At 36.3% G+C, this 26,236-nt stretch overlaps 1 protein-coding gene across 1 annotated transcript in view; it reads right to left on the reverse strand.

The window, feature by feature from the left end:
• Positions 1-13,806: 13,806 nt before the first annotated feature.
• The window catches only part of FRK (fyn related Src family tyrosine kinase), an 84,427-nt gene continuing 71,997 nt past the window's right edge, over positions 13,807-26,236 (reverse strand). Inside the window, exons 5-8 of the mRNA XM_084889297.1 lie at positions 25,847-26,005; positions 20,888-21,069; positions 19,074-19,239; positions 13,807-18,694 (exon numbers count right to left, since the gene is read on the reverse strand). Of these exons, the coding sequence (XP_084745423.1) occupies positions 18,489-18,694; positions 19,074-19,239; positions 20,888-21,069; positions 25,847-26,005 (713 nt within the window). The 3' untranslated portion in view covers positions 13,807-18,488. The remainder of the gene's footprint in view (positions 18,695-19,073; positions 19,240-20,887; positions 21,070-25,846; positions 26,006-26,236) is intronic.

Below are 26,236 nucleotides of genomic sequence, written 5' to 3' on the forward strand. Positions count from 1 at the left end.
TTGACCTTTCTCCTGACCCTTATCATTTCTTCTAGAGGAGCCAGATGAGCTAACTCTGAGAGAAACAGTGCTTCCAGCTGCTCAGCAGCCACCAGAGGGATATTCCCAAGAAGCAGAAGAAATTGTCAAGGACCAGCCCCCTCAGGTGCTCATTTACTCCCACCTCCACTAGATTCTTTCATTCCTCTTCTCCTCCTGTTTTAAATCGATGTACAGCAAGCATGTCAAACTCAAAGGCTAACAGGGACCAATAAACGAGGCATGTGGCCCGTGGGCCACTGGTTTGACATGCTTGCTGTACAGGAAGCAGCCGTAAATAAAAGTGGCTTTATGTGGGTTCTTAGTAAGGAGGCTAGATTTCCCCCCTCAGAGAAACAAGATAACACAATGATTAAAGCAATAGACTAAGCATCTGGGGCCAGCTGAGAGTCCCCTCTACACCTGCCAACCTGCAAGTCACTCAACCTCCCTGAGGAAAGACTTTAGCTCTAAAGTAGGACAACTTATTTCAATGAGCAAATAACTTGTGTTAAAAACTCTTAACAGAATATAATGTTACAGCATTTTGACAAATTAGCAATAATGAAATAAGTCAAATAGCGGCTTTTGAATATGTTATGTCTCAGCAATTGTATGAGGTCTTTGAGGTTAGTACTACATCAACAACAAAAAAAATAAAACATAATATTACCATAATTATAATCTTAGAAAAAATAAAGTATGTGCTCTTGAAAAGTAATATGTTTCTTTTAAGTTTTCTGTGTAGAAGGAAGATAGATAACAGAAGATTGTAGCTTGTGAAACAAAATCAACTTCGTGGGTTTTATATTTGTTTTTCCTTCTTTGTATGAGAAGTTCAAAAAATGATGGCTACAGTGTTACTGCAGACTTTATAAGCATGATCCCTTAGGTAAAATGTGGAGGAAATAACATATATAATAGGAAAACAGCCAAAATTGGTTAAATTCTATTTTGGGCGGTTCACTAATACAGTACCCTGTGTGCGGAGTGTTGGAGCTTCTCTTATAATGTAAAAAAAAAAAAAAAAAAAAAAAAAGCATTCCCCTTGAGTGTTTGACTCTCCTGACACACCTTAGAATGCTAGGGATCAGAATAAACACTTTTGCCAAAGAATGAAACATATGCAAGACTGTGCTTATTGTATTTACAATTCTTCACATCAGAGGAGTGAGTGCCCGTGTGAGCCCAGCTGAGCCGTGTCAGAGACAGCATCCCACTGTGAGCTGGCAGTAGTTTGGAACCTTCTTTTCTAGGTCTGGTGTGCCCCAGTTGGTATCAGAAGGGATCCTCATTGTTGTGGCCTGTTCCTGCCTCCAGGACAGCCACTTCCACACCCCCCACTGCTGGGCTCTCCATCCTGCAAGGAGCCATCTGGAGAGGAAAGGCCGGCCCCAACTCCCTCTGGAAGTTGTTAGCTCTGCCCCACAGTTGGCATCCAGGGATTTTGAGGAGTTGACCTCTTAACAGTCTTTCTTTTCATGTCAAGAAGTTAATTGTACCCTTTTCACTACCCTTTCAGCTTCTACTAGGTCTCCAAATTATAAGACAAATCTCTAAAGCAGATCTGGGCTTCCCATGGGAATGCAGACTGCTACCCTAAGATTCTTTCTTAACAAGCACAAGGACCTTGGGGCTTAATTTAAAAGGGGGGGGGGGGAGAGAAACCTGCCTTGTTTCCTCTGTGTAGCTTTCAAAAATAATTTTTAAAATAAAATAGGTAGAAAGAGAATGAATAATAGAGCAAGCCAAATAAATATCTCAGTACAGTAGTCCACGATCATGAGCTAGTAAGAAAGGCTTGTGTGTTGCTTTATTAACTAGCTATGTGTTCTTGGGGAAGTTATTTACTGAATCTCATTGCTCCTCAGCTTTGTGTCTGTAAAAGGTGTGTGTGTGTGTGTGTGTGTGTGTGTATTAAAAGATTCATAGAAGTTAGTTAATGGATAAAACTATCATTTGTTAGTATAAAGATAAGACTATTGGTAATCCTCTACCTCATTTGTTCACAAAAATAACTTAATTAATGTCCCTACTAGGTAGCAAGCACCTGTATGAAGTCCTGGAGAGAAAAGGCAAACAGGAAAACCTTCCTGGGGTGGAGGGTAATGGGGGGATAGGGACATATATGTAAAAAATAAAAATTAATAAATTAATAAATAAAAATATTATAAGAAAAAAAAAAGAAAACCTTCCTTCCTCTCAGGGATTCTTTCTATAGGAGTGATACTAGGCTAGAACAGTCCTAAGTCAGGTTTTAACATGTTACTGAACTCAAGATTGTAAAGATCACACATGACTGTGAGGTTAACCCCTTACAACTACACTATGCTTAGATTCCTTCTCTTTACTTTCTTACTGAAGCAAATAAAAGGTCCCCCTCCATAAGAACAGGCCACAACAATGAGGATCCCACCCACACACACACCTTTTACAGACACAAAGCTGAGGAGCAATGAGATTCACCAAGCTTCACCAAAATGATAGTTGCTTACTGATTGCAAGGCCCTTTTTAAATGTATACGATCACACCCTTGGCCTTTTGCAAGTTTCCACCTTCCTTACACTTAGTATCCTGAGTTCTCTTCTCTTTTCCTGACCAGCAGGAATGGGAAGTCACTCTTGTGTAAAAGAAAACCTGCAGTTTTGATGAGCCAGGGAACTGGGATGCAATGGTCTCCACCCTCTTTTTCCCCTGGAATGTGGTTCTTTTAAAAGACTAAGTTCTATAGTAGACCCCCTTCTCCCCACTTATCCACAGGGGATTTGTTCCAAGACTGCAGGCAGATGTCTGAAACCTCAAATAGTAACAAACCTATTACATACCATGCTTTTTCCCATACCATACAAGTTTAATTTATAAATTAGGCACAGCAAGAGATTAACAACAATGACTAATAATAAAATGAAAGAATTACAATAATATACTGATTGTTTGATACTATACTCACCCTTAGTCCTGTGATGCTGCGAGATGAAATACCTCTGTGAAGAGGTCAATGACGGGCCTTAGGACATAGTAGTATTAGGCTACTATGGACTTTATGACACATAAAAAGCATTTTTCTGCTTCTGTTTGGAAAATTTGAAGCACCAGCATCACTACTCTTGCACTTTGGAGCCATTATCAAGTAAAATAAGAGTGACTTGCACAGTAAGAGATCATGACAGTACAGTAGATCTGATAACCAAACTAGAAATGAATGGGCAGGACCTTTTTCAGCATGGATTCACTGACTCAAGTCCTAGGTTGGGCCAGGGAAATCCAGAGGCCATGAGATTTTATCACTCTACACAGAATGGGACATGATTTAGAACCTACGAATTGTTTTATTTCTGGCAGTTTCTATTTAATATTTTCAGTCTTCGGTTGATTGTGGGTAACAGAAACAATGGAAAGTGAAATTGCAAATGGGCAAGGGAAAGAGAATGGTATTTTAAATTAAATGTTTTTTTTTTCCTTATGTATCTAGACTCTGAGTATGCATTTCCTTTTATTATACACAGCTCTGTGCGGTCGCCATGCAGCCAGCCTGGGCTAAAATGTGAAAGCTTCCCTTACAGCCCATTCCCTCTTCAGATCAGCAGCCTGCTGGAAACATGAGACTGAGCTCAGGATTGCCAGTGCTGCTCTGATCTCGATGCTGCCACCTAGAGGATACACTTGATATTCCTCACAACGTCTACTCATGCCTGAGTCTCCACTCTGCTCCTGCCCTCCCTCACTCTGAATTAGTTCTTCTTTCTCTCCTTCCTTTCCCTTCTTTAATTTTCAAATTGAACTCAGATATGCTTTTTCCAGGAAAAAGCTATGCCACTCGAACCTACACATACTCCTTCATCCCAGGTTTGTTCAGCATTCTCCAGACTTCCTATTTTGGACTCTAGTCTTGTGACCATTTCATTGTTTTATAATTATCTCTATACCTGACACCCTGATTCAAAAATGTGAACCTCTAAAGTTTAAGTCTTGTCTAATTCCACTTGATAATCCCAATACCTGCTACAAAATAATATTTTGAAATAATTGTTGAAAGACAAACTTTTTCCCCCCAGTTTAAAAGCCTGAAAAGCAGAATAGCCCCGGTGTATGTTTCGGTCTGAGAGCCAACAGGCATGAGACCCAAGAAAACCCTATTTTTTAGTTCAAATTCAAAGGCTTGAGAAAATAAATGTCTTGGCTCAACCAGTCAGGCAAAAAGAATTCCTCTTACTCAGTATTTTTGTCTTATTCAGGTCGTCAACTGAGTAGATGGGCCCCACCCACATTAAGAGGGCAATCTTCCCTACTCAGTCTACTGCTTCAAATGTTTATCTCCTTCAAAAATACTCTTACAAACACACTGAGGACAATGTTTAATCACTTGTCTGGGCACCCCACAACCCAGTGAAGTTGGCTCATAAAATTAACCATCACAATACTTAAAGTTTATTTATTTTATTTTTAAATTATGGATTCCTGATTTTTCTTGGAATCACTTAAATTGTATGGCAACACTGGAAACTCCTTCCCGGGGAGTAACAAAAAGGTGGAGATGAGTAGAGGTTGTCACAATCCCCAGCATTCACTTGATTTCCCTGGTTTGTCTCAGCACACATTGAGACCCATTAGTTTAAGCTGTATTGCTTATGAAAGCTCATGTTGGTCTTTGGGAAAGGTGTGGGTGTGTGTATGTGTGTGTGTGTGTGTGTGTATATTCCAATAGTGATTAATTGACAATGAGAAAAACTAAGGGGCATAAACATACATTAAGTTAATGGAAAGACCTCAAAGGAGAACTAAAACCAGCATGCACATGGCCACCCCAATTAATTCTAAAGGATTTGAAGTACAAGATCTCCCATCATCTGACTATCCTGAGGTGCAGAGAGTAACAAAAACCACACCACACCGAAATCAATGTTTTAAAAATGTGCATAGTAACCAATCTCTTAGGGTATTCATTAGGGAAGACCCCACACCATCTTCCTGGAACTCCTGAGGTATCACTCTAGACTAAGTAATGCAGCCACAGAAACATGTTATGTTGGGGAAAAGGAAATAGATCTTGAGAAAGGACAATAAATCCTAGTTTGCATTGACTGAAATAGAAGTGATTCTGAAAGCAAACAAATACCCTAAGAGATTTGTTACTATGCACATTTTTAAAACATTGATTTCTCAACTCTTAATTTCAGATAAATATTGGCTGTTTCTTAATGCTAAGAGGCATAAGTAAAGATTAAGCACTGAACCAGAGAGCAGCTTTGGGCTAACAGGAAAGAAACTCAAACTCTATTTCAAAGTGTTGAATCCAAATACTGAATCAATTCACCAATGGTTTCTACCTATCTGGGCACTTGGGTTCCTCTAAGACCTCCTCCCACTATTCAATAGTAACCTTTCAGATGTACTTTGATATGCTTCATTTTGACTCGAGTAGATTTTAAGTTGTTTTAGGGGGGGAAATATATCATATGATTCTTATGTAAAACATATCACATAGCTCTTAAGACAGGATTTTCACATAACAATGGCTCAATTAACATATATGATATGAATGGATTTAATGCCATTATATGTATATATTCTTCACAGTTAAACACAGCATTCAAGTTAGCAAAAGGGATGCTGACTAGAGAAAATAAAATCTAATAGATAATCACACACACACACACACACACAAAACACCCTTCCTTGGTGTAATCAATTCTCATATCCCCAGATAGGGGATGTCCACAAATGTCCAGGTTGGAGATTCACAATCCAAGATAGGCTCTAAATTGTTTGGCAGCAACAATTCTCAGCTTAGGTCTACTGATTAGTTGTTTAAAAGATCACAGAGGTTTTGTGGTGGTGGTGGTGGTTAGAACCATGCAAACATTGCAATTGAAAAAAACTCAGCTAGATCCATCCTCACAATAGAACTGAGTGAAATGCTTGTTCGGACATCAACGGGATTGGTATTTTCAGTTTCTCTTTTATAAGACCTATAAATTGCCAACAGTGCCCTATAGTAATTTCCTTAATATAAACTATGATAACCTAAGCTTTGAAGCATTACATTTTTTTGCAAAAATAATAAACATGGGCACTTAGATCATTTCATAAATGTAACTAGAAATTTTTTAGGATGAAAAAGAATTCTGGTAACTTTTATTTAACCAGAAGATGGTATTGTCAAGTGTGTTTTCTAGGCATAGGGTTGTTGAGACTAACTTGAAACAATCAAGCCTTTGGAATTTGGTTTGATGAAAAAACAAAAAACAAAAAAAAAAACTCAACCACACAGCAGTGTGAGTCTTTTGGAACTTAGAAGATTAACTACATAATTACAAACATTTTAGCTCCATTTCACCTTTACATGCCCATGGTATTGCCCTTTTGGTTGCAGAAAGTGCTGGATTCAGGCAGGAATACTGGGGCAGAGTAAGTTTAAGGGATGAATCACCCTTAGAATATGGTTATAGAAACTTGGTCTGTTTTGCTTTCTCCATTATCCTCAAAGCCTAGAAAATACCTGTCATATAATAAGCACTCAATACATAGATCTTGATTGAAAAATAAATGAATTATCACTTAACTTGCTCTAAAACATCCATCTCTGAAATGGGGAAGAATTAATAGTGAATCATCCTCAGACCTTGAGTGAAAACCTAGCCTGAGGGTAACTGAATTAGATTATAATAATGAATGTGTTTGACCTGAATATTTCTTTTATGGTTCAGGAAGGTCTGCTTATAGAGGCTGCTCATAGTGTGGAAACTTCTCAGTTTAATATTCTACAGACCATTTCCTATCCTGACATCAATAGCAAGTTTCATGTGTACTTAATTTTATTCTTAGCATGGATGAAATTTGAGACAGCAAAAGTTCTTTTTTCATCTAGCTTATGTGAGATGATCCATCTTCACACTAAATTCTGTCTCTATTGATTCCAACCACAGGTAACTTCTTCGATTTCACATTAAGAGCAGGGAATGGAAATAAAGATTTCTCTAAATATGCAGTCCTGAAGGAAAATGAATTTAATCCACATGTTTTTATTTACCCCCCAGAAGCAGGTATTCTAAAGGATGAGTCAGGAACTCTAACCTGTCCTTCCCTGTAGAAGGCTTTCAAGGGAAGATTCAACACTATCTGATATTTTTTGTAGAAATAGAGTTGTCTGTAGATGACTAATGGAGATTGTCTTTTGATTTGTTTTTTAGGCTACATTCTTCACGTTTACTCTGATACTGACATGCTGTCTTAACTGGAGACAGAAAGTTATACCAGCTGAGCTGGGTATAAGCAAATTACAGTGTCTTCAGTATTCCCTTTGAGAAATGTTTAACTCACCATTTGCTGAGAAGCCAAAAGCTGTAATTTTAGTTGTGAAGGTTTGTCTCACCCTTTCATTTATTCAAGCATATAATATATATTGATGGCCTACTATGTGCCCACACTATGCTAAACGTTGGTCATCCACAATGTGAGGATAGCTCTATCTGGGACAAGGAAATCACCACAAACTGCAAGGGTACTCTGTTCGTGAGCATGAACTAGATTCAGCTTACATCCTTCTGAACTTTCTGTGTGTCAACCACTTCCATATCTGCTCTTCCATGTGACACTCCTATTTTATATGATAGAGTGATTAGTCTCAAGATAATGGAGTTAGTAAACAGGCCTCCTCCCCATACTGAGTCCTCTCTACCAAGCCCCATTCTGCTGCATTTACTACCCTACATCTGGCTCTCCTAAATCAGCACTTCCTCTTCCACATTATATGCCAGATTTGAAGGGAGAAAATGAGGCAAGTAAACATATTTTATGAGGGCCAAGAAATTCTAAGATTCTCTAAAGAAATAGATTAAATTTTAAAAGAGCAACAAAATTCAGAAAGTATAATAATTTGAGAAATATAGCTAATGAAGGTAGACAAAAAATCTATTAAACATATAACTAACTTCTAAATTTTTTTTTATGAGTTAAAGGGATTTCTATGAACTACACTAAATCTTTGATAGTCTAAAAAGGTTAAAAGCTAAAATTGTGAAACTAAGTTCTTTCATGTCTTAAGAGAGGGGTTACGGGTTGAAAACCCTAATTAGAACTTCTTGCACATAGATCTCTTGAGCCTGAAACTCAGACTAGAAGCCAATACGTTGTATGCCATATTTTTCAGGCTAGAATAGAGGGTCCTTGGTTTAGCATTCAATTTTTCTTCAAAACCTGGTGTTGACAGCCTCTTCCTACTGTCTGGTTTCAGTGTGTCTCCTGAGCCATAAGAGCCTATGTATGTCTGGGTAAAAATACTTGCTACATACACCATGCTAAAGTCATTAGTTACTTTTCAATATTCCCCATAGATGTCTGACTCTCTTAGAGGACAAAGACTGGATCCTCAGAGTTAATATGTATTGCATGTATATAGCCATATGCCAGGTACTGTTTAAATTTTTTAAATTGTTTTTCTCACTTGATTCTAAAAATAAGTCTGTAATCTCTTATTTTTCAGAAAAAAAAAACACAAAAAACAGGTAACAAGTAAGAGATTAATATGCTCAATGCTGACAACCAGTAACACAAATCTAGAGTTCAGATCCAGTGAGTCTAGATCCAAAGCCTTATCATGTAACCACACAGGGCCCCCTCCATTATTCAATTTCTTATTCCCAAGCTCTGACCTGGTCTCTACAAAAAACAGATGCTAATTAAGTGTTGAACTGATAATTGAATGAAAGCTCAAAGAAGTTCCTCTTTTACCATTCCCCTACTGCCTTATATCTCAACCTTCATAGCAGGAGATTGATTGCCAACTTAAAATTAAATTAGATTGCTTTCCTTAACTACACCCAGACTAACTTGTGAAGGGAGACAGCTCAGAAATATATGATGTGGCAAGGGGATAGCAGTACAGAACTAAGTTCTCCACACATACCCCATTGAGTGCTATTTGAGAGCAGGCTGTCTTTGCTAACACGTACTTAGATCCAAATATCTCAAGATCTTCATGAAATATTCATGGCTTTATGTTTATGAAACCCTCATTGCAATTCATAAATACTAACAATAATATTTTACCAAGAGCAAAATAAAGGCTTATAGAATTAAGTGATTTAACTTGGCAAAGATCTATCAGTAAATCTCTTAGCTAAGACTGAAATAGAGGCTATAAATATGACCATGTAGTCTCAAGAGGAAAGAACTCATTTTCTCAGACTAGCTCACCATCTTGCTGCTTACCTACATTTTTCTTCTTCCTAGTTCTCTTTTTATATTTTTCCTGTGCTCTCATTCCCACCCTCTGCCACACATAGGGACCTTGAAGTAGGAAAAATAGGACAATGCCTGTAGGATGCATAAAGAAAAATACTAAGTCCCTCAGAGAACATCCACTCTTTTCCTGACACTACTTAGTATTTGTAATCAAGTCTCTTGATGCTTACTTGGTAAGTAAATCAAGTGTTCTGTTAAAGGGGTCCAAAGGCAAAATTTTCTTAGCACAGCAGTCTGTCAGAACTATCCCAGGATTCTAACATTCTATATATTTTTTTCATCTTACTCCCAAAACTATAAGACCAACAAGATGTAAAGTCAACATTCCATTGATATTTTTCCAAGTATTAACCAAGTAATGCTTTCTTTTATTAAAACCTTCTCACTATGTAAGTGACGGTCAGAATATAACCAAGTGGTGTCAAAAATGAAAAAAAATATATATAGTTGTATCATTAAATAAATCTTTCTAAGTCTTCTTCATGCTATTAGAAACGTAATTATCATAATAGAATAAACCTGAAAGATACAATTCTTTAGTCAACAAATTAACTTTAAATCATAATATTGAACAGGTAATAATGTACAGATCAACTGGTTTTCAGATCTACCAAAAAGTATCATGTGATTTTGATAGCTTTAAAATGTTAACAGAAAATCAATATTTGACATATTAATATATGTAAAGTTTATGCTGAAAATGCATTAAAAACTTATTAAGAGAAAATAAAATTATTCTAAAGTTCCAAATTAAGTAGAATTAATGCCAAAAACAACATATCAGTTTCACTGAACTAAAAATTCTAAAGCACAGTGGGGAAAAAATTGCACAACTTTTCATTGGTATACTAATAGCTATCCTATGATTGAAAAAATGTACTATTATTAGTTGTCAGTTTTGTGAGTTAGTATTGAAAATGTTTTACTTTTTCTATTAATAACAATCTAAATGCCTATAAGTTTAATAAAAAGTTTTTCAGTGCTTCTGAAATATAATTGGGTATATGGGAAAATATTCAGTGTGCAATATAAAAATACATATATATTCATATATCAAAAAAAGGGACATTCATGAGAGCTATGTCCCCTTAGCTGTACTTTGGTAAGGACCACTCAAAATTACATAGATAATTAGGATTCAGTGAAAGGTGAACTATGCAATTTTGTATTTCTTTAAAATTTGAGTATTGTATTGTAATCTACAATCAATGTCTTCATTGCAGACATTCCTATTTGCACAGCATTGCACATGTTGCATGCTTTAAATATTTTCAATGTGCAGCCACAAAATCAAGTCTTGAATTTTGTCTTTACCATCCTCTAAATTAAGTTCCATAAGTTTCTCTAAAATACAAGGAAAAGACAGTAAACTTGAGGCAATCTTGTTTATGCCAAGCCTTTTCTTGAAGTTTTGCAAACAATTCTGCAAGGAGTTAAGAGAGTCTACCAAGCAGGTTTATTTGAAAAGAAAATCTCTCAGGAAACTAGAAACACCAATCAGAAAGGATATATGCACCCCTATGTTCATAGCAGCACAATTCACCATAGCTAAGATTTGGAAATAGCCTGAGTGCCCATCTGCAGATGAGTGGATTAGAAAACTATGGTACATCTACACAATGGAATACTACGCTGCTGTAAAAAAGAAGAAATTCTTACCATTTACAACAGCATGGATGGAACTGGAGAGCATTATGCTAAGTGAAATAAGCCAGTCAGAGAAAGAAAATTTCACATGATTTCACTCAATTTTGGACTAAAATGAACAATATAAACTGATGAACAAAAACAGAGACAGAAAAGCATTGATCAGATGCTCAAACCTCAGAGAGAAGATAGGGGAGGGTGGGGGTAAAGGGGAGAGATCAACTAAAGGACTTATATGCATGCATATAAGCCTAACCAATGGAGACAGACACCAGGGTGGTGATGGCATGAGGGGAGAGGAGGCAATGGGGAAGGGGAGGGTAATGGAGGGATAAGGACACATATTTAATACCTTAAACAATAAAGAGAAAAAAAAATCTCTCAAATGACTAAATATCTCTTGCTTTTTATCATTTTTGCTTCTGAGTTTTGTTTCAATACAAAGGGAGAAATTTCTGAGAGACTGGCTATATGATCTCCATTCAAGATTCCTAGCAGTTCTAAAAAGTCTGTCCTTCTATGAAGATAGATTGATGAAGATAATGCCCAAGAAAGATTTTATTGCCAAATAACTTCTATCTGACTCAGATCTTACAACTTAAGGTTTGAACTAAGGATATTTTAAAATCAAATAAGAATGATTCTGCATTATGCATAAATTGATTAACCAGATTTCTTTATCTCCTAGAAACATTTCTCCTAAGACTTTGAAGTTACATTTTCTTAAAATAGACTTGCCTTTTTTTTGTTTTATTTTCCTTCCACCCCTTTTATTTTTTTCTCATAATTATATTCTTCATGTTGGTTAAATGTATTCCTCCTGAAATATTAAAACTTCAGCTTCTTATCACCTCCTTGGCACTATTTTAGCATGCTCTTAAATGAGTTTCATCATTCATCTGCAATGAGCCATATTGTTTCATTTTAAACAATTAGACCTGACATCCATATTCAAGGATAATGAATTGATATTTTACTCAGAATCACTTGCATTTCTTCTTTCTATTCCTGTTTCTATAATTCAGATAAGACTTCATTTTTTAAGAAAATATGTTTTTATTGATTTTTTAGCAACAGAGGGAAGAGAGAGAAACACTGATTGGCTGCCTCCTGCATGCCCCTGGAGATCAATGCCTGGGCCGCTGCTCAATCAACTGAGCCACACCTGCCAGGCAACACATTTCTAAAGAAAAGCTACCAATCTGCACACAGAAGAGTAGCAAGCAAGATCAACCTTGGGAAAACAGGTAAGACAGTAAACCATTAACAAAGTAAATGGTTTTACTTTTGCAATAAGAGATGTATTAGTTCAAAATAAGTTTTTGCTACATTCCTGGCTTTAATCCCCCTAAAACAGTGATATTTCATTTAACAACTAAATATCCATATTATAAAATCCATACACACTCCATAAGCAACACAGCAGTCATTCTTTCAGTGAGTCGCAAAATATCCCTACACTATGTTCTCTGCTCCTGCTGAAGTAACTTCCAACAACGATACTAACAGCTTTCAAACAAGATCTAATCTCTCTGATTTTTAGGAACACACACACTCCGCTCAGAATCCCACATTCACTATTAGTTGCTTCTTGTCTCCTCTTATATTCACAAGCACATGTGGGAAATGCCACCAGGGCCATAGATGCTGCACCCACTCACCTTCAGCGTGTGCCTCAGTCCACCTTAGTTTTCCTTTTGATCCCATTTCTCCAGTGAAAGGGCACGTCCAAAGGTCTGCCGTGTTGCCAAAAAGCTAGTGGAAAATTTTAGCTCTCTTGTTTTCCCACCCACTTCTCTGGCTTCGTCTTCTCCAACTTTTAATGTCTTCAGAGGCTAATGTTTCTCATTCTCCACTCTCTCCCTCAGTGGTCTCCTTTCCTTACGTGGTTTTCTTACCCAAACTCCTCCTTACCTTACGGTTGGCTACGTACTTCATTTCTGAGCCCAGGTACAAATATACAACTCCTTAATTAACATCTCCAGTTGGATGTTTCATAATAACTAGCCAGCTAACTAGCTCCTAGGATAGCCATCCCCCTTACCTTTTTTTGTCCTTCCATATGTTGTTGCTCCTAGAGGACATGTGAAGTCGTCCTTGATACCTAACTATTCCATATCCACAGAGCCAAACAGTTATCAGGTGCTGCTTGTTCCACCGCCACAGTCCCCCACATGTTTACTGTTTTTCTATCTTCTGCCCTCCACTCACCTGACCATCATCTCTCTCCCTGATAATAGAACCTTCTAAATTGTCTCCTCATATCCATTCTCCATACGTTAGTGAAAATAATATTTCAAAAATTCAAATTAGGTCATGCTACCAATTTAAATGCTTTCTATGTCTGCCCATTAGGATTTAGAATATTACTAACCCAGACAACACAATCCCCATGATTGAGATAGGGCTGCCTGGCCAGCCTTAACTTGTACTTTCCTCCTCACTCATTACACTCCAGGAACACATTTTCTTTTCCTTCTTCAGTGGCGCCATGCTCTTGTCTATGCAGAATCTTTGTCTTTGCTGTGCCTATCTTCTCCCAGGAGCTGGTGAACACTCTCTTCCTCAAACCAGTTAAACATCTCTTTCCTCATTTCTCTCAACTCCCTGCGCCTGGTTATGGGTACTCATATAGCACTCCATAGCTGCCCATATTTCTCCTTTATATTAGTACCACTCAACACAAACACAGTTACGTAATTATTTGTGTAGTGTTTACTTTCCATGTGTGACTAGATATTTTAAGATATTCATTGATTTCTCTCCCCCCACCCCAGAAATTTTGTTATGGTTTGGTTTCCCCGCATCAGGTTACCAGACCATGAGGCAATTATTACCTAAAGGGTAATAACTACAATAAAAAATAGACAAACAACAAATTCTTGTGTTTTAAAAACAAAGCTTTAATGTACAGTCATCAGCCGTGCAATTTATCCCACCCAAGGTATCACCCTGGAAGACTAATCATTTTAAGACAGGAGAAGAACAGAGCCAATGGGATGCATTAGATGTTGGTAGAGCCCTATTCTGAGATGTGAGGAGACAAAATGGGAGGACTTCTAGATGGTTTGGAGAATCTGAGAGCAGTCTGAGATAACTGGCATAATGAACAAATTTCATGTGAATAAAGATAGAACTCTTAGGGTAAAATATATTTTCATAAAAAGTCCTTTTCTGAATATTTTAAAGAACCCAGAAATAGAAAACATTTTGAAAATTAAATAGTTGCATTTGAGCCATGGTAATAGGATTATAACAAGTGGCACAATTAAAAGAGGGTTTTTAAATTCTTTTTTGCTACATATAATTAATCATATGTAATATGTTTTCACTTGTAATTATACAATTGTTGCATACAATAATACAATAAATATTAAAGGGTGCAGTATAGAAATACATACTTTAGAGACAGAAATCTTTCTGTGTAACTTCAAAGTCTACTCATCTAGCTAATTGGCTTTGTTTCTCACTTTCTGAATTTATAACTAAATGTATATTTAAGAAAGATTTTAAAACAGATTTTTAAAAAGACATAATATATTTTACTCTGAAAAACATGTAGATCATAAACTTTAAAAGTAATTTGGTTAATAAGCTACTTTGTTTCACAAATAATACAATCAAAGCCCCCGATTTTAAATTTCAGGAAGTTATTACTAGAAAATGTTTAACTTCTCCCAAACCAATCAATTTTAGTTGCTTTTTAACAATTTTCCCTATGATTTTGTGGTTATTATGTTATATGACTTGAGACCCCTGCACAATACATATATGAGATTCTTAAGGCATGTTTGATGTTTGCTATCCTTTTCTGAAAGAGTGGATTATTTTCCATCAGGATGAAAAAGACATTACATGAAGTCTGTTTCTTTAGATGACAAATGGATAAACCCAGGCAAGAAGAGTAAATGGAAATAATTGGATGTCTTGTTCCTTATGAGTTAATCTTAGAAGTCCTATGTAAATAGTACCATCTGAGTACAGATTAAAGTTAAGCTGGTTAAAGATTCTGAAGTTTAGAGTTTGCATCCCTTTTTTATTCTCCATTTTATTTCTTAATATTTCTTAATGTATTAAATACTTTAAAACATTTGCTATAATTCCCTTACTATAAAAGAAAAAGGAAAAATCTAAAGGAGTATAATGGAGCAATATAGGCAGTGAAAGAATGACTATGAAAATTAAAATATTTTGGGGGTCATGGATTCAAAAGATGTGTAAGTATTCTCCGCCAAACTTCCCAGCTTTCTTTATTTTCCTGTGACACTGAATTTTTTTAATAATGTTGAAGATTTTAGACCAAAACTTCTATGTAATGATGCTGGGAAATATAAGAACTAAACATTTTCAGATGAGCCCACAGGCAATTCCAATACCCATGTATACAAACCTCATCTACTCTTTTTTAAAAGTAGCCTTCCTCAATGGATGAATACAATGACACAATTTAAGTAAGTGTTCAAATGACCACCACTCTGGTTCACATAATATACCTTTTCAAAAAATCCTGAAAGTTACTACCAGGCTGTCAGGTCTAGAAACCATATGTTCAACTAGACCATAGGAAAACATTACTACAGGTAGAGCATATGCTTGGCAAAGCCATGGATCACCATCTGGGCCCTGCTTCTTCCAAGAAGCTCCAGCTGGGTGATAGCATGGCATCTTTCCAATGGCGAAGGTTCCCTTTGGGCCATCAGAGAATCAAAAGAGTATGGATTCCTTATGGCTCAGTCAGACCATGCGATCACCATGCAGACAGACACATGTTGTATGTAGACGTTGTGAATGGGCCAAGCCCGATATTTCCTCCATGGTGTGTTCTTTGGTGTCCTTCAAGTATCCTCATTCTTCAACCCAGTTTGGAGATTGCTGGTCACTTTGACTTTACCTTTGTTTTTTAATGACACAATATTTAGGTTCCACAACTATTAGGAGTCCACTCTCTGCCTCTTTTGACCTTAGGAAAGATAAATCTATTTCCTTTCTAAACTTCTTAAAAGAGGCTTAATGGAGTTTGGAATTTTTCCTATTACAAAAATTCTTAGGTTTTTGTCAAAAGATATTTGAAATACCATGTTGAAATTATGTACTCACATCCCTCACCACCACCTCCAAGTAACTGAATCACATAAATAAAACATTACATAGAAAGTGCTTTGCTACAATTTATGGGTGGTAAATTTAACAAGAGCTGGCTTCATTGTAGGAAAATTCAACTTATCTTTTCCTGGTCCTTTTATTCTACACAGAAAAAGAAATTTATGTCAGTTTTTAAAAAAATCTTTTAAAAGAATCTATTACTGCTTCTCATAATGGAATCCACTATTTTTCTCCACGATCAATCAGGTAAAAACAAGAATAATAGATCGCTTGGACAGAGGCGTGAACATAAACATCTCCAAGAATTAAACATAGAAAGTTAAATGGGTTTCAGGTGGTATTAAAACAAGAAAGGATCATCTTTATACATTTAAAAAATCAGATGTTACTAAAAAAAAAAAAAAAGTATTCTTATTATTAGCTGCTACAAAAAGATAAGTTATATAGTATTTGATTTTTCACAACTTGACAGGATGACTTTGAATAACTGATCTTGTCTTATACATAGTCAACTGATTAAAAATTCCGTGGTTACCTTACTTTACAAATATTTTCTGTTCATAAGAGCATAAAGGGGATCAATAATTGTTAGCTCCACATGACCCACTTTAGTTTCAGAAAAATTTGAGTGAATGTACACATACCTACTTACTATATGTATATAGAACAGCTATATAAAATTCTCAGGGAATTTTTTTTTTAATTAATGATATCCAGCATCTAATACTATCTAATTTTATTCAAAAAAGCTAATCTCCCAACTTGTCTCCAGGAAAATGACCACATTTCCAACTTCAGTTAAAAAACATATACAAAGCCAACTGGTCCTTAACATTCACATTAAGCCTATTATTGGTTCAGCGCTGGGCATATGACCCCAATTTGTCTGGACAGAAAAAGAATGTTTCTTATGTAAGATGAAAATGCAGAGAGAGTAGCTCCCCATTTTCTCTTACTAAATGAGAAGAGCACAGGGAGCTTCAGCTGCTACTGGCAGCCTCCAGTGACCTTGAGAATCCAGACAATGTTGGAGGCAGAGGGAAGAGTGGAAAGGGACTTGGATTTTAGTTAAGATCATTGAACTGCAGCTAATGGCATTCTGCCTGGAGTCATCCCTGCCTCCTGTGTTCCAGTTAGAAAATTTACCAAGTTTACTGATTGTTTAATCCACTTTGAATTGGGATTTCTGTAACTGGTTGACATGTTGTGCTTCCCCTTTAAAAAAAGGTGACAGAATACACTTCTGTTTTCTCCTGGCTTGTTTTGTTCATATATCTTTACATCAGAAAATCTTTGAATATGCATTTGATTTTTGCAACTACCTTTGAGAACTGTCCCAAACCACATAATGAGGTACAAAATTTGATACACTCATTGTTTAAGAAGATAGTAATATTCTTACCAAAGTTAATGCAAACATACAATGATTAAAAAACAAAAACAAAAACAAAAAAACCTTGTCTTACCAGGCAAAAAATATAGTTCCATAACCAAGGTCTAACACTATTCCTAGCATCAAGATCTGAAACAGAGCTTGACCTGTTTTGTAGTCAATTTTAAACTCTGGTCTATAGGCCAAATGTAAGGTTTTTGTTTGTTTTTTGTTTGTTTGTTTGTTTTTTAATTCTTCAGAAATTATAGGTTATGACAATCCTACCACTCTTCTCTTGTTTTCCTAAACTATTTTGATACCTACTTCTTAGATATTCAGGCTATTAGATGTTTCTTGCATATTTCCACAGATAATAACTCATCAGCTTTGCAATCTGATTCTTAACATTAAGAGATTAAAACTAATGTAGATGATTCTCAGAAGACACATATTGAGGTATAGAAAATTCCATCATTTCCTTCTACAAAATGAGAGAAATTTTAATTCTTTTTCTCAACAGCTGCTTCATTTTTTATGCACAGGGAAAAAATGTGGGCAATTACTCCAAGTACAATCAAGTCATTTAACATGGCTTTCCCATCATTGTAGTTGCAGGATATTTAAAAAGAGGGGGGGGAAATCTTAAAGCACAGGTCCTGCTGTGCAGCAAAGCAATCAAATTCCTTCATAATAACAGTCTGATGGGATTCAGCAATCTGACGAATAATGAATAACCACTTTAATCAGTAAATAGGAAAATGCTACCACAGTCACTGAGTAAATAATTGATTATCATTTGTTGATCCTGTTGATAGACATTTCAAACAACAGAGATGTAAGTATTTTTTAAAAAGAAGAATAACTTTGTTTAGTGTGTTTGACTTTTTCTAGGCAGTGAGAAAATGATAGGCCATCTTAGACTGTCCTGTAGTGTTGTCCAGTCAATAAAATGTAAAAGTAATTTTTTTATAATACATGGCCAAATTGACCTTTTCACTTGAGTATGTCAAGTTAAACTCATTTTTGCAGCTGGTTAATAAGGTTGTATTTCTGGACTGATTATTGAACTTCATTTTTACTTCATTTGATTCTCTTCTTTACTATTCATCTTACAATGCTATTTGCATCTGAATATTCAGAGTCAGAAAAATCCTCAAGTTTCCAATACAGTTCCTCAAATGTTGGCCGATCCCTAGGCTCTGCATTCCAGCACTCCAACATGATGTTGTAGAATGGCAGTGGACAGTTAGATGGTTGAGGGAGTCGATAGCCTTGAATCAACATCTGGATTACCTGAGCACCTGTCATTCCTAAAAAAATATAGAATAAAATAAAAAATAAAAAACAAGTTAAAGGTAAGATTATTAAATCCATGGACACTTATACTGTCTAAATTACAAAGCAAATTGATTTCCTTGGTGGTGAAGAGATGAGGTCTACCACCCCCTCCCTGGCTGCAGAGGTTAAACTAATTCCTATGGTAAGTAATGTCTATTAAGACTGCAATTCAAGAGCAAAGAACGAGGCAATAAACTATCTCATAAATGCAAATCATCATCGGTTTTTACCTCTTTTCAAAGACATGGTCATCCTCACCACTCTGCCCTCTAAGACTGGGTGAAGCTGTTAAAGTCGCAACTAAGTAAGTGACCTGCATCAGAAAGGCCTGCTTCAGAATTAATTACTCACCACTATAAGGGACTTGGCCATAAGTAATGATTTCAAAAAGAAGGATTCCAAATGACCATACATCGGACTTAATGCTGAACTTATTAGAACGAATGGCTTCAGGTGCAGTCCACTTCACTGGCAGCTTTATTTCATGTTTAGCTTCATAAATGTCTTCATTACCTACCTGTTAACGCATTGAGAAACCAAACTAAGTTAAAGTGATGTATATATATTTTTCGCCACCCTCATTCATCTATGACCTGCTACACATTAAAATGTAGAGGTTAAAGATTCAAAATGAGCAAGGTAGCAAATTCCAAAGCTGAGATACAAGTCTAAAAAAATAAATCTGTGAGAAGTTATTAATAAAATATTATTTGAAAGCCTACTGTGTGCTAAAAATAGTACTGAAAGCATTCTACTGCATATGAGAGAATTTGTGTGTGATAATACTGGCTTTACATCTTGTCTTTAGCAAATTCTTTTTAAAAATTTAAAGCAGAGGCCGTCTGTTTATTATTTACTGCTGGCATTAAAGAGCAATTGACTTCTATAATTACCATGTAACCACATTCTAACACTGAAAAGTAGAATCCAAATGAATTAAATTAATATATCAACTCACTGGGGTTCCAATTAATTTGCAAAAAGAATTGATGAATTCATGAAGATCAAAAGAGAATAATTTATTTATAATGTTTCATGACCTACACCCATAATTTTAGGGTACAATGTAGAAATCAAAAGTTAAATTGAGAGAAAAACACCTAGCCTGGCTGGCATAGTTCAATAGTTGAGCATCGACCTATGAACCAGTAGATCATGGTTCAATTCCCAGTTGAGGCACGTGCTGGGATTGCGGACTCCATCCCCAGTGGGGGGCATGCAGCTGATCAATGATTCTCTCTCATCACTGATGTTTCTACCTTTCTCTCCCTCTCCCTTCCTGTCTGAAATCAATAAAAAACATTATTTAAAAAAAAGAAGACGAAAAGCACCTGATACAATAGTATATAGTCTATATCAGTGGTCGGCAAACTCATTAGTCAACAGAGTGGCAAACCACAGTTTGCCAACCACTGGATCAATGTCTTTTGGACCAGGAATTAAAAAGCCCATGATTGCTGGCAGCATGAATATTACTCTGGCAAAAAGTGAGCAAAAGTGGCTCAGGTAACTGTACCAAGTGTGCTGCTCTTGATAAGGGAAATAAAGGCAGACAAACAAAGGCTACTGGTACTGAAAAATAGATCATTAATTCAACTACAAACTTAATTATATCCTCTCCCATCTGGTTAATCATATTTCCTTTATTTCTTTCTCCTTGGTGAAGAATTGGAAACAGGAAGTAGTTTGTCTGTAAGGCCCCAGGCTATTAAACTGTTCTATGGACCACAGAGAAACTTGGAGAAACATTGTCTTAAAGAATAACATCCCTGGCCGATTAGAGCATCGGCCCACAGACCAAAGGGTCAAGTTCCAGTCCTCGGTTATAGGTTCAATCCCTGACCCACGTTCAGCATAAGCAGGAACCAATCTCTCTCTCTCTCTCTCTCTCTCTCTCTCTCTCTCTCTCTCTCTCTCTCTCTCTCTCTCTCTCTCTCTCTCTCTCTCTCTCTCTCTCTCTCTCACCACCACCACCACCACCACCACCACCACCACCACCTCCCTTCCACTCTCTCTAAAAATCAATGGAAAAAATATCCTCACTCCTCAGGCGAGAATTTTTTTAAAAAAAAAAGAATAACAGTATATCTATTAGTCTAATGGTCTGTTAGGAGTTTGACCCATTACAAGAAAAAAAAAACTAATTAAAACAAAAGCAAATTCACCTTAAACACTCTTGCAAGTCCAAAATCTGCCACTTTGTAGATATTATGTTCACCCACAAGGACATTTCTAGCAGCCAGGTCTCTATGGATGTAGTTCTGGGACTCCAGATAGGCCATTCCAGAGGCAACTTGTGCTGCCATGTCGACTTGTTGAGTCAGATTGATTTTTGATCCAAAATCATCTAGGCAATAAGAGAAAAGATTTACTTTGGGAAACAAACTATTGAAGTGAATTCTGAGAATCTTGATGAAATGAGGTCTCCATGGGATTAAGTACCATAGCACTGATCTGTTGAGAAAATATATATATAACCACATAAAAGTTTTTATTTCCTGTAATGGGTTAATAAGGCAATAATTGTCAGAATCAAAATACAATCCAAGGCTGCAGTCTGCTCTTCCCTGAATGAGTATTACACAGAGAAGGAAACAATAGTGTCACATGATCCAATCAGCTATAAATAACTGAAAGAGTCCAGGATTTGCCATTTTCCATACCTCACATCACTGTCTCATCTCTTCATGGAAATTGTTACTCAGTCACCTCAGGATGTCTCTCAAACATTGCATGGTTTGTTTTAGTCTTTGAACCTGTAAAACGATGCTAATTTGAATGGCTAGGCTGATGAAAAGCTCTCATTCTTCTGTCACACCGTACTCAATAACTAGCTCACTAACAGAAAGGAAGGGTCTGCCAGGAGTTATAAAATGTGTACATTACACCTGCACTCCATTCCGTTTGACACATTTTTAATTACCCTTTTTTAGCATGTCATTAGGTATCGCTTTAATAGACCTAGTTTCTCCTACTACTCAAGATCTGTACCACTAAATAGTAGTAAGGTCTGTTTGATCACTAATAGAGAGGTTAGTGTTATTTTGTGATGAGTTTGTGAAAAGGGACCGACCAGCCATCCCTAGATAGTATTTAGCTGCCACACTCTTAGTAGATGTGTCCAGCTTTCTGAATAATTTACAAACTGTCATGTAAATCTAAACCATCATTATCCCTGACTGAATAAGCCAAATATTGTGAAAAATGTGTGGGATTCATGGTCCAGGGTCTAGGCACAACTTCTGACTTGAAAGGCAACTATAGTGCAGGGGTTCAAAAGACTGGTGTGAAGCCAGAGTGCCGGAATTTGGAGTAAACTGTGTCACGCTCCTATGCCTCATTGAGTTAATACATATAAAGCACTTAAAACCATGCCTGGCATCTAGAAAGAATTCAGTAAACCCCACCTATTCTCATTATCATTGCTACTGCCTAATCAGAATTAGAGAGTTTACCATTTGTTAAGCTAGAAGTGCATGTGAATTATCCAGATTGAAATGCCTAAAAGAAAACAAGCATATCAGTTTAGAGTTCTGGGGAGAGCTGGAGATAACAATTTAACAGTCACAGTTTATGAGTGGGAGTTAAACATTAAAAGTGGATCAAATTGCTAGAAAGCAACATGAGAAACAGCAACATTTAGGGTGTGAAAAAGAGTCACCACCATTGTCAAATTCTACAAATAAGTCCAGCAAGATAGGGACTAAACTTCCTTTGCTAATACAGTAACTAGGGGAGACACTGGTGCCTTTTTGGCAGGAAAAACTGTTTCACTGAAGGTGGAGTGTAAGGGGTTGAGGGCTGGATGGGAGTTGAGGACATGATGACATCCCTCCTGAGTACCCTAAAGTCAGGGACTCCAGAGAAACTTGCATTCACACAAATGGCAACAAGCTATAGAGTTGTATTCAGTTAAAGGATATCTCAGTGAAAACACCCCTTCAGTATACTTAAGTGAACTGTCAATGAAATGAGCAACGTGCTAAGATTTTTATTTATTTTTTTTAAAGAAAATATCCTAACATATGTCAGATCTATAAGTATTTATTGGAAAGAAAACAAGCCAAACCAAACTAGGAAATAATGCAGATATTTATCCTCTTCAAAACTTCAGAAAGAAATACCTGCATCAATTATCCTCAATGCTGAAGTCTTTTGACAAGCCTCTCCCATTTTGGAGAAATTTATTGCAAAAAATATTCAGCCAAGCTTAGGGATTATAAAGACGGTTCTACAGAAAAATGTATATGTTATTTCAGCTATCAAATACAACATCTAATCCTATTACAGTGGACATAAAAAGGTTTTCACTGACAGGCACAATAGAGAAGAAAATTGAGTAATAACAAATTTCCTACCCTGAAAACGTGTAGTGTCCTAGGAACTGCCTAACTCAACCTCAGAACACACTTCAAATAAAATGGCCAGATGTCAAAACTGATATAAAGGTTCACAGACGTGTGACAATTTACATCTGTAGCAGGAAAATATTTTCAATTATGTTCTTTGCTCAAGAGTCTCCCATCTTAATATTTATCATTATAGGCTATTTAAGCATAGAAATTTCATTATAAGATCATTTGTTGAATTTAAGTCCTCTTGATTGGGAAGGGATTTCTATAATACGCATATCTTCACTACTCTTCTTTGCTGTTCATTACCCTGGTGAATGGCAGCCATGGTAAACTTGACCTCATGTCCCAAACCAGAGGATGACAGGGCTCATGCTTAGCCCCAAGTAAAACACATTAACAAGCCACAGAAATTCTCAATGCCAAGGGAGTCTGCAGGGTAATAAGTGGGTCTTTTCAAGCTGATACTAAAAGCCTCAAAACAGGCTTGACCCTACGTCAATCTTATTAGGTTCAGAATAGCAGCAACATAATCTACCCATTAATTTATCCATTCAGGCAGTCTGTAGATAATTAGTGCACACCATTTATATGCAGACACTGTTTTAGCACTAAAACAAAGTCTCTGCTCCCATGAAGTTGTACTTTAGAAGATACTAAAAATAAGCTACATAAATGCCATGCAGTATAGTTAACAGCTAAAAGAAAGGAAAAAAAAAGTGGGAAAGAGGAATAAAAGGAGTCAATAGAGGGAGATTAAATTTTAGAATTTACAGGGTGATCAGTGAAGGACTCACCGTAATGGGGATGTCTGAAGATCTTTCAGGAAGATCTTTCAGGAAGTAAGGAAGTGGACTGTGAGGATAGGTAATGGGAAACAATTTCAGATCTAAAAGTACAGCGAGTGAGACGCTCCTGAAAGAAAGCACATCTGGAAGATTGGAAGATTGGCAGAGAAAGGCAGTGAAGATGACACAGAGTGAACAAAGGGCAAGTTGTGGGAGATGTGGGCAGAGCGGTAATGAAGAACCAGGTCACTCAGTACTTTATGGGTTAGAGAGTAGAACCAATAGGAGTCACTGAAAATTTTGAGCTGATGAGGAGTATGTTCTGATTTACATTTTAACAGGATTTCTCCAGCCATTATATTGAGAAGAGAATGAAGGTTTCAAAAACCAAAAGAGGGAGTCCAGTTAGGAAGCTACTGCAGAACCCAGGAGAGAGCTGATGCCGGCTTGGACCAGAGTGGAGTATTGAGAAGTAGTAATATTCTGGACAGATTTGGAAAGCAGAACAATAGAATTGATTAGATTAGACCAAATGGAGAGGACACATTCTGTTAGATTTAACACTATGAATGTTATAAGTGATGTTGACAAAGCATTTTTGTTAACAATGAACCAAAATGGCTCCTGTACGTTTGGGAATAAGGACAAAGGTTCATTGGTTAAAATTAGTCTTTCTATAGTGCACAACATATTCTGATGCTGTTAAACTTTATATATTTATGCAAGGGAGCTAGGATGTTTTTGCTTGTAATAGCATTTAATAGGCCTTATGTTCTTAGTCCTTCTAATCTAGTTTTGCAATTTAATATTACCAGCTTCACAAATTACCCTGAAAGAAGAGAATACTTGTATCTTTCTGATATCATCATTATATTATTTTCATCTCCCTTTGCCTCTTTATACATTATATCAATCCCACTAAGACATTTCAAAAAGCATAGAAAAAATCTCTTTTTTAGGTATGAATTATAGTTGACCCTTGAACAACATGGGTTTGAACTGCACAGGGTTTTTGTTGGTGTGTTTTTTCTCAGTAAATACCTGTACTGTTTTTTATCTGTATTAGGTTCAGAATAGCCCCAACGTAATCTAGCTGTATAGATGCAGAGGATCAACTGGATGCATTGATCTATGCCATTTTATGTGGGGGACTTCAGATTCCATGAATTCTGATGTTTGCATGGGGTCTTAAAACCAAGCTCCTATGGCTACTAAGGGACAACTGTAATTGTTAACTTTGAGGGGGTCAAAAGTTACACACAGATTTTTTAATTGTGTGGGGGGTTAGCACATAACCACACATTGTTCAAGAGTCAACTGTATTCTCTCAGTTCTTGATCTCAACTACTTTGCACATCTCATTTTAAGGCTTACTATATTGTTGCTTATGAAATTTTTCATTAATAAACATCCAAGTTTTACAACACCCTAAGTCTTCTCTGACTATAGGAAGCAGATATAAAAATAAAGCAATAGCATATTTTTGCTTTTTAGTACAAAAATTATAATATTGCCTAACAATGAAAGTATTTTAAACACCAACAACTACAACTTAGTCAAACACTGGCAAAGAAAAAAATAAGGTTACTTCTCCTTCTCTTTCTCTGAAAATATTTTATATCCCTTAATTCTGAGCCATAGAAAATCTTGGTCCGTGACTGATAATGTTCAATTAGTTATTATAGGAAACAAAGCATCATGCAAAACATCTATTCTTCAATTTTCCACATTACATTTAAGTATTTCGATGTGTCTACTGTGAACACTTTGTTCTTCCACTACATAAATATTTTCCTTCCTTTGAGTACACAGTATATATCATATTAAAGAATAGTTGAGCAATTCAATGTGAAGACATTCATTCTCACCAATATACACATAGTAAATATCCTTTGGGTTATAGAAAGCTTGCTAAATTGACATTTATAAGACTTGCTAAACTAAATCACGCTCTTTTTTTCCTTTTATTAAGTCTTTAGCTTACTTTGGAGATATTCTAGCAGACTTCCATGTCTCATCAACTCTGTAATAATATAAATTGGATCTTCTAAAGTGCAAACAGCATAAAGCTGGATAAGCTTTGGATGTCTTAGGTTCTTCATTATCTGAGCCTCCCTCAGGAAGTCATTTGGATCCATTGAACCTGAAACAAGAAGAGGGGGAAATCACTTTAAGTTATTGAAGCTTCCCTATCCTCACAGCAGCCTGGTAGGAATCACCAAGATTGCTTCCTGCCTCTCAGTAAAGTAAGAGCATTGGTGTCACAAATCTTCAGATTTATCAAAGAAGAGAATCAGTTCAGCCAGAGCAACCTAATACTGGATGTATTGGTGCATCAGGGTGTGCAGTTTATATGTTATGACCTGTAGCTGAA

This window comes from Pipistrellus hanaki (genome assembly GCF_964339955.1).
Source record: "Pipistrellus hanaki genome assembly, chromosome: 7".
NCBI classification, from domain to species: domain Eukaryota; kingdom Metazoa; phylum Chordata; class Mammalia; order Chiroptera; family Vespertilionidae; genus Pipistrellus; species Pipistrellus hanaki.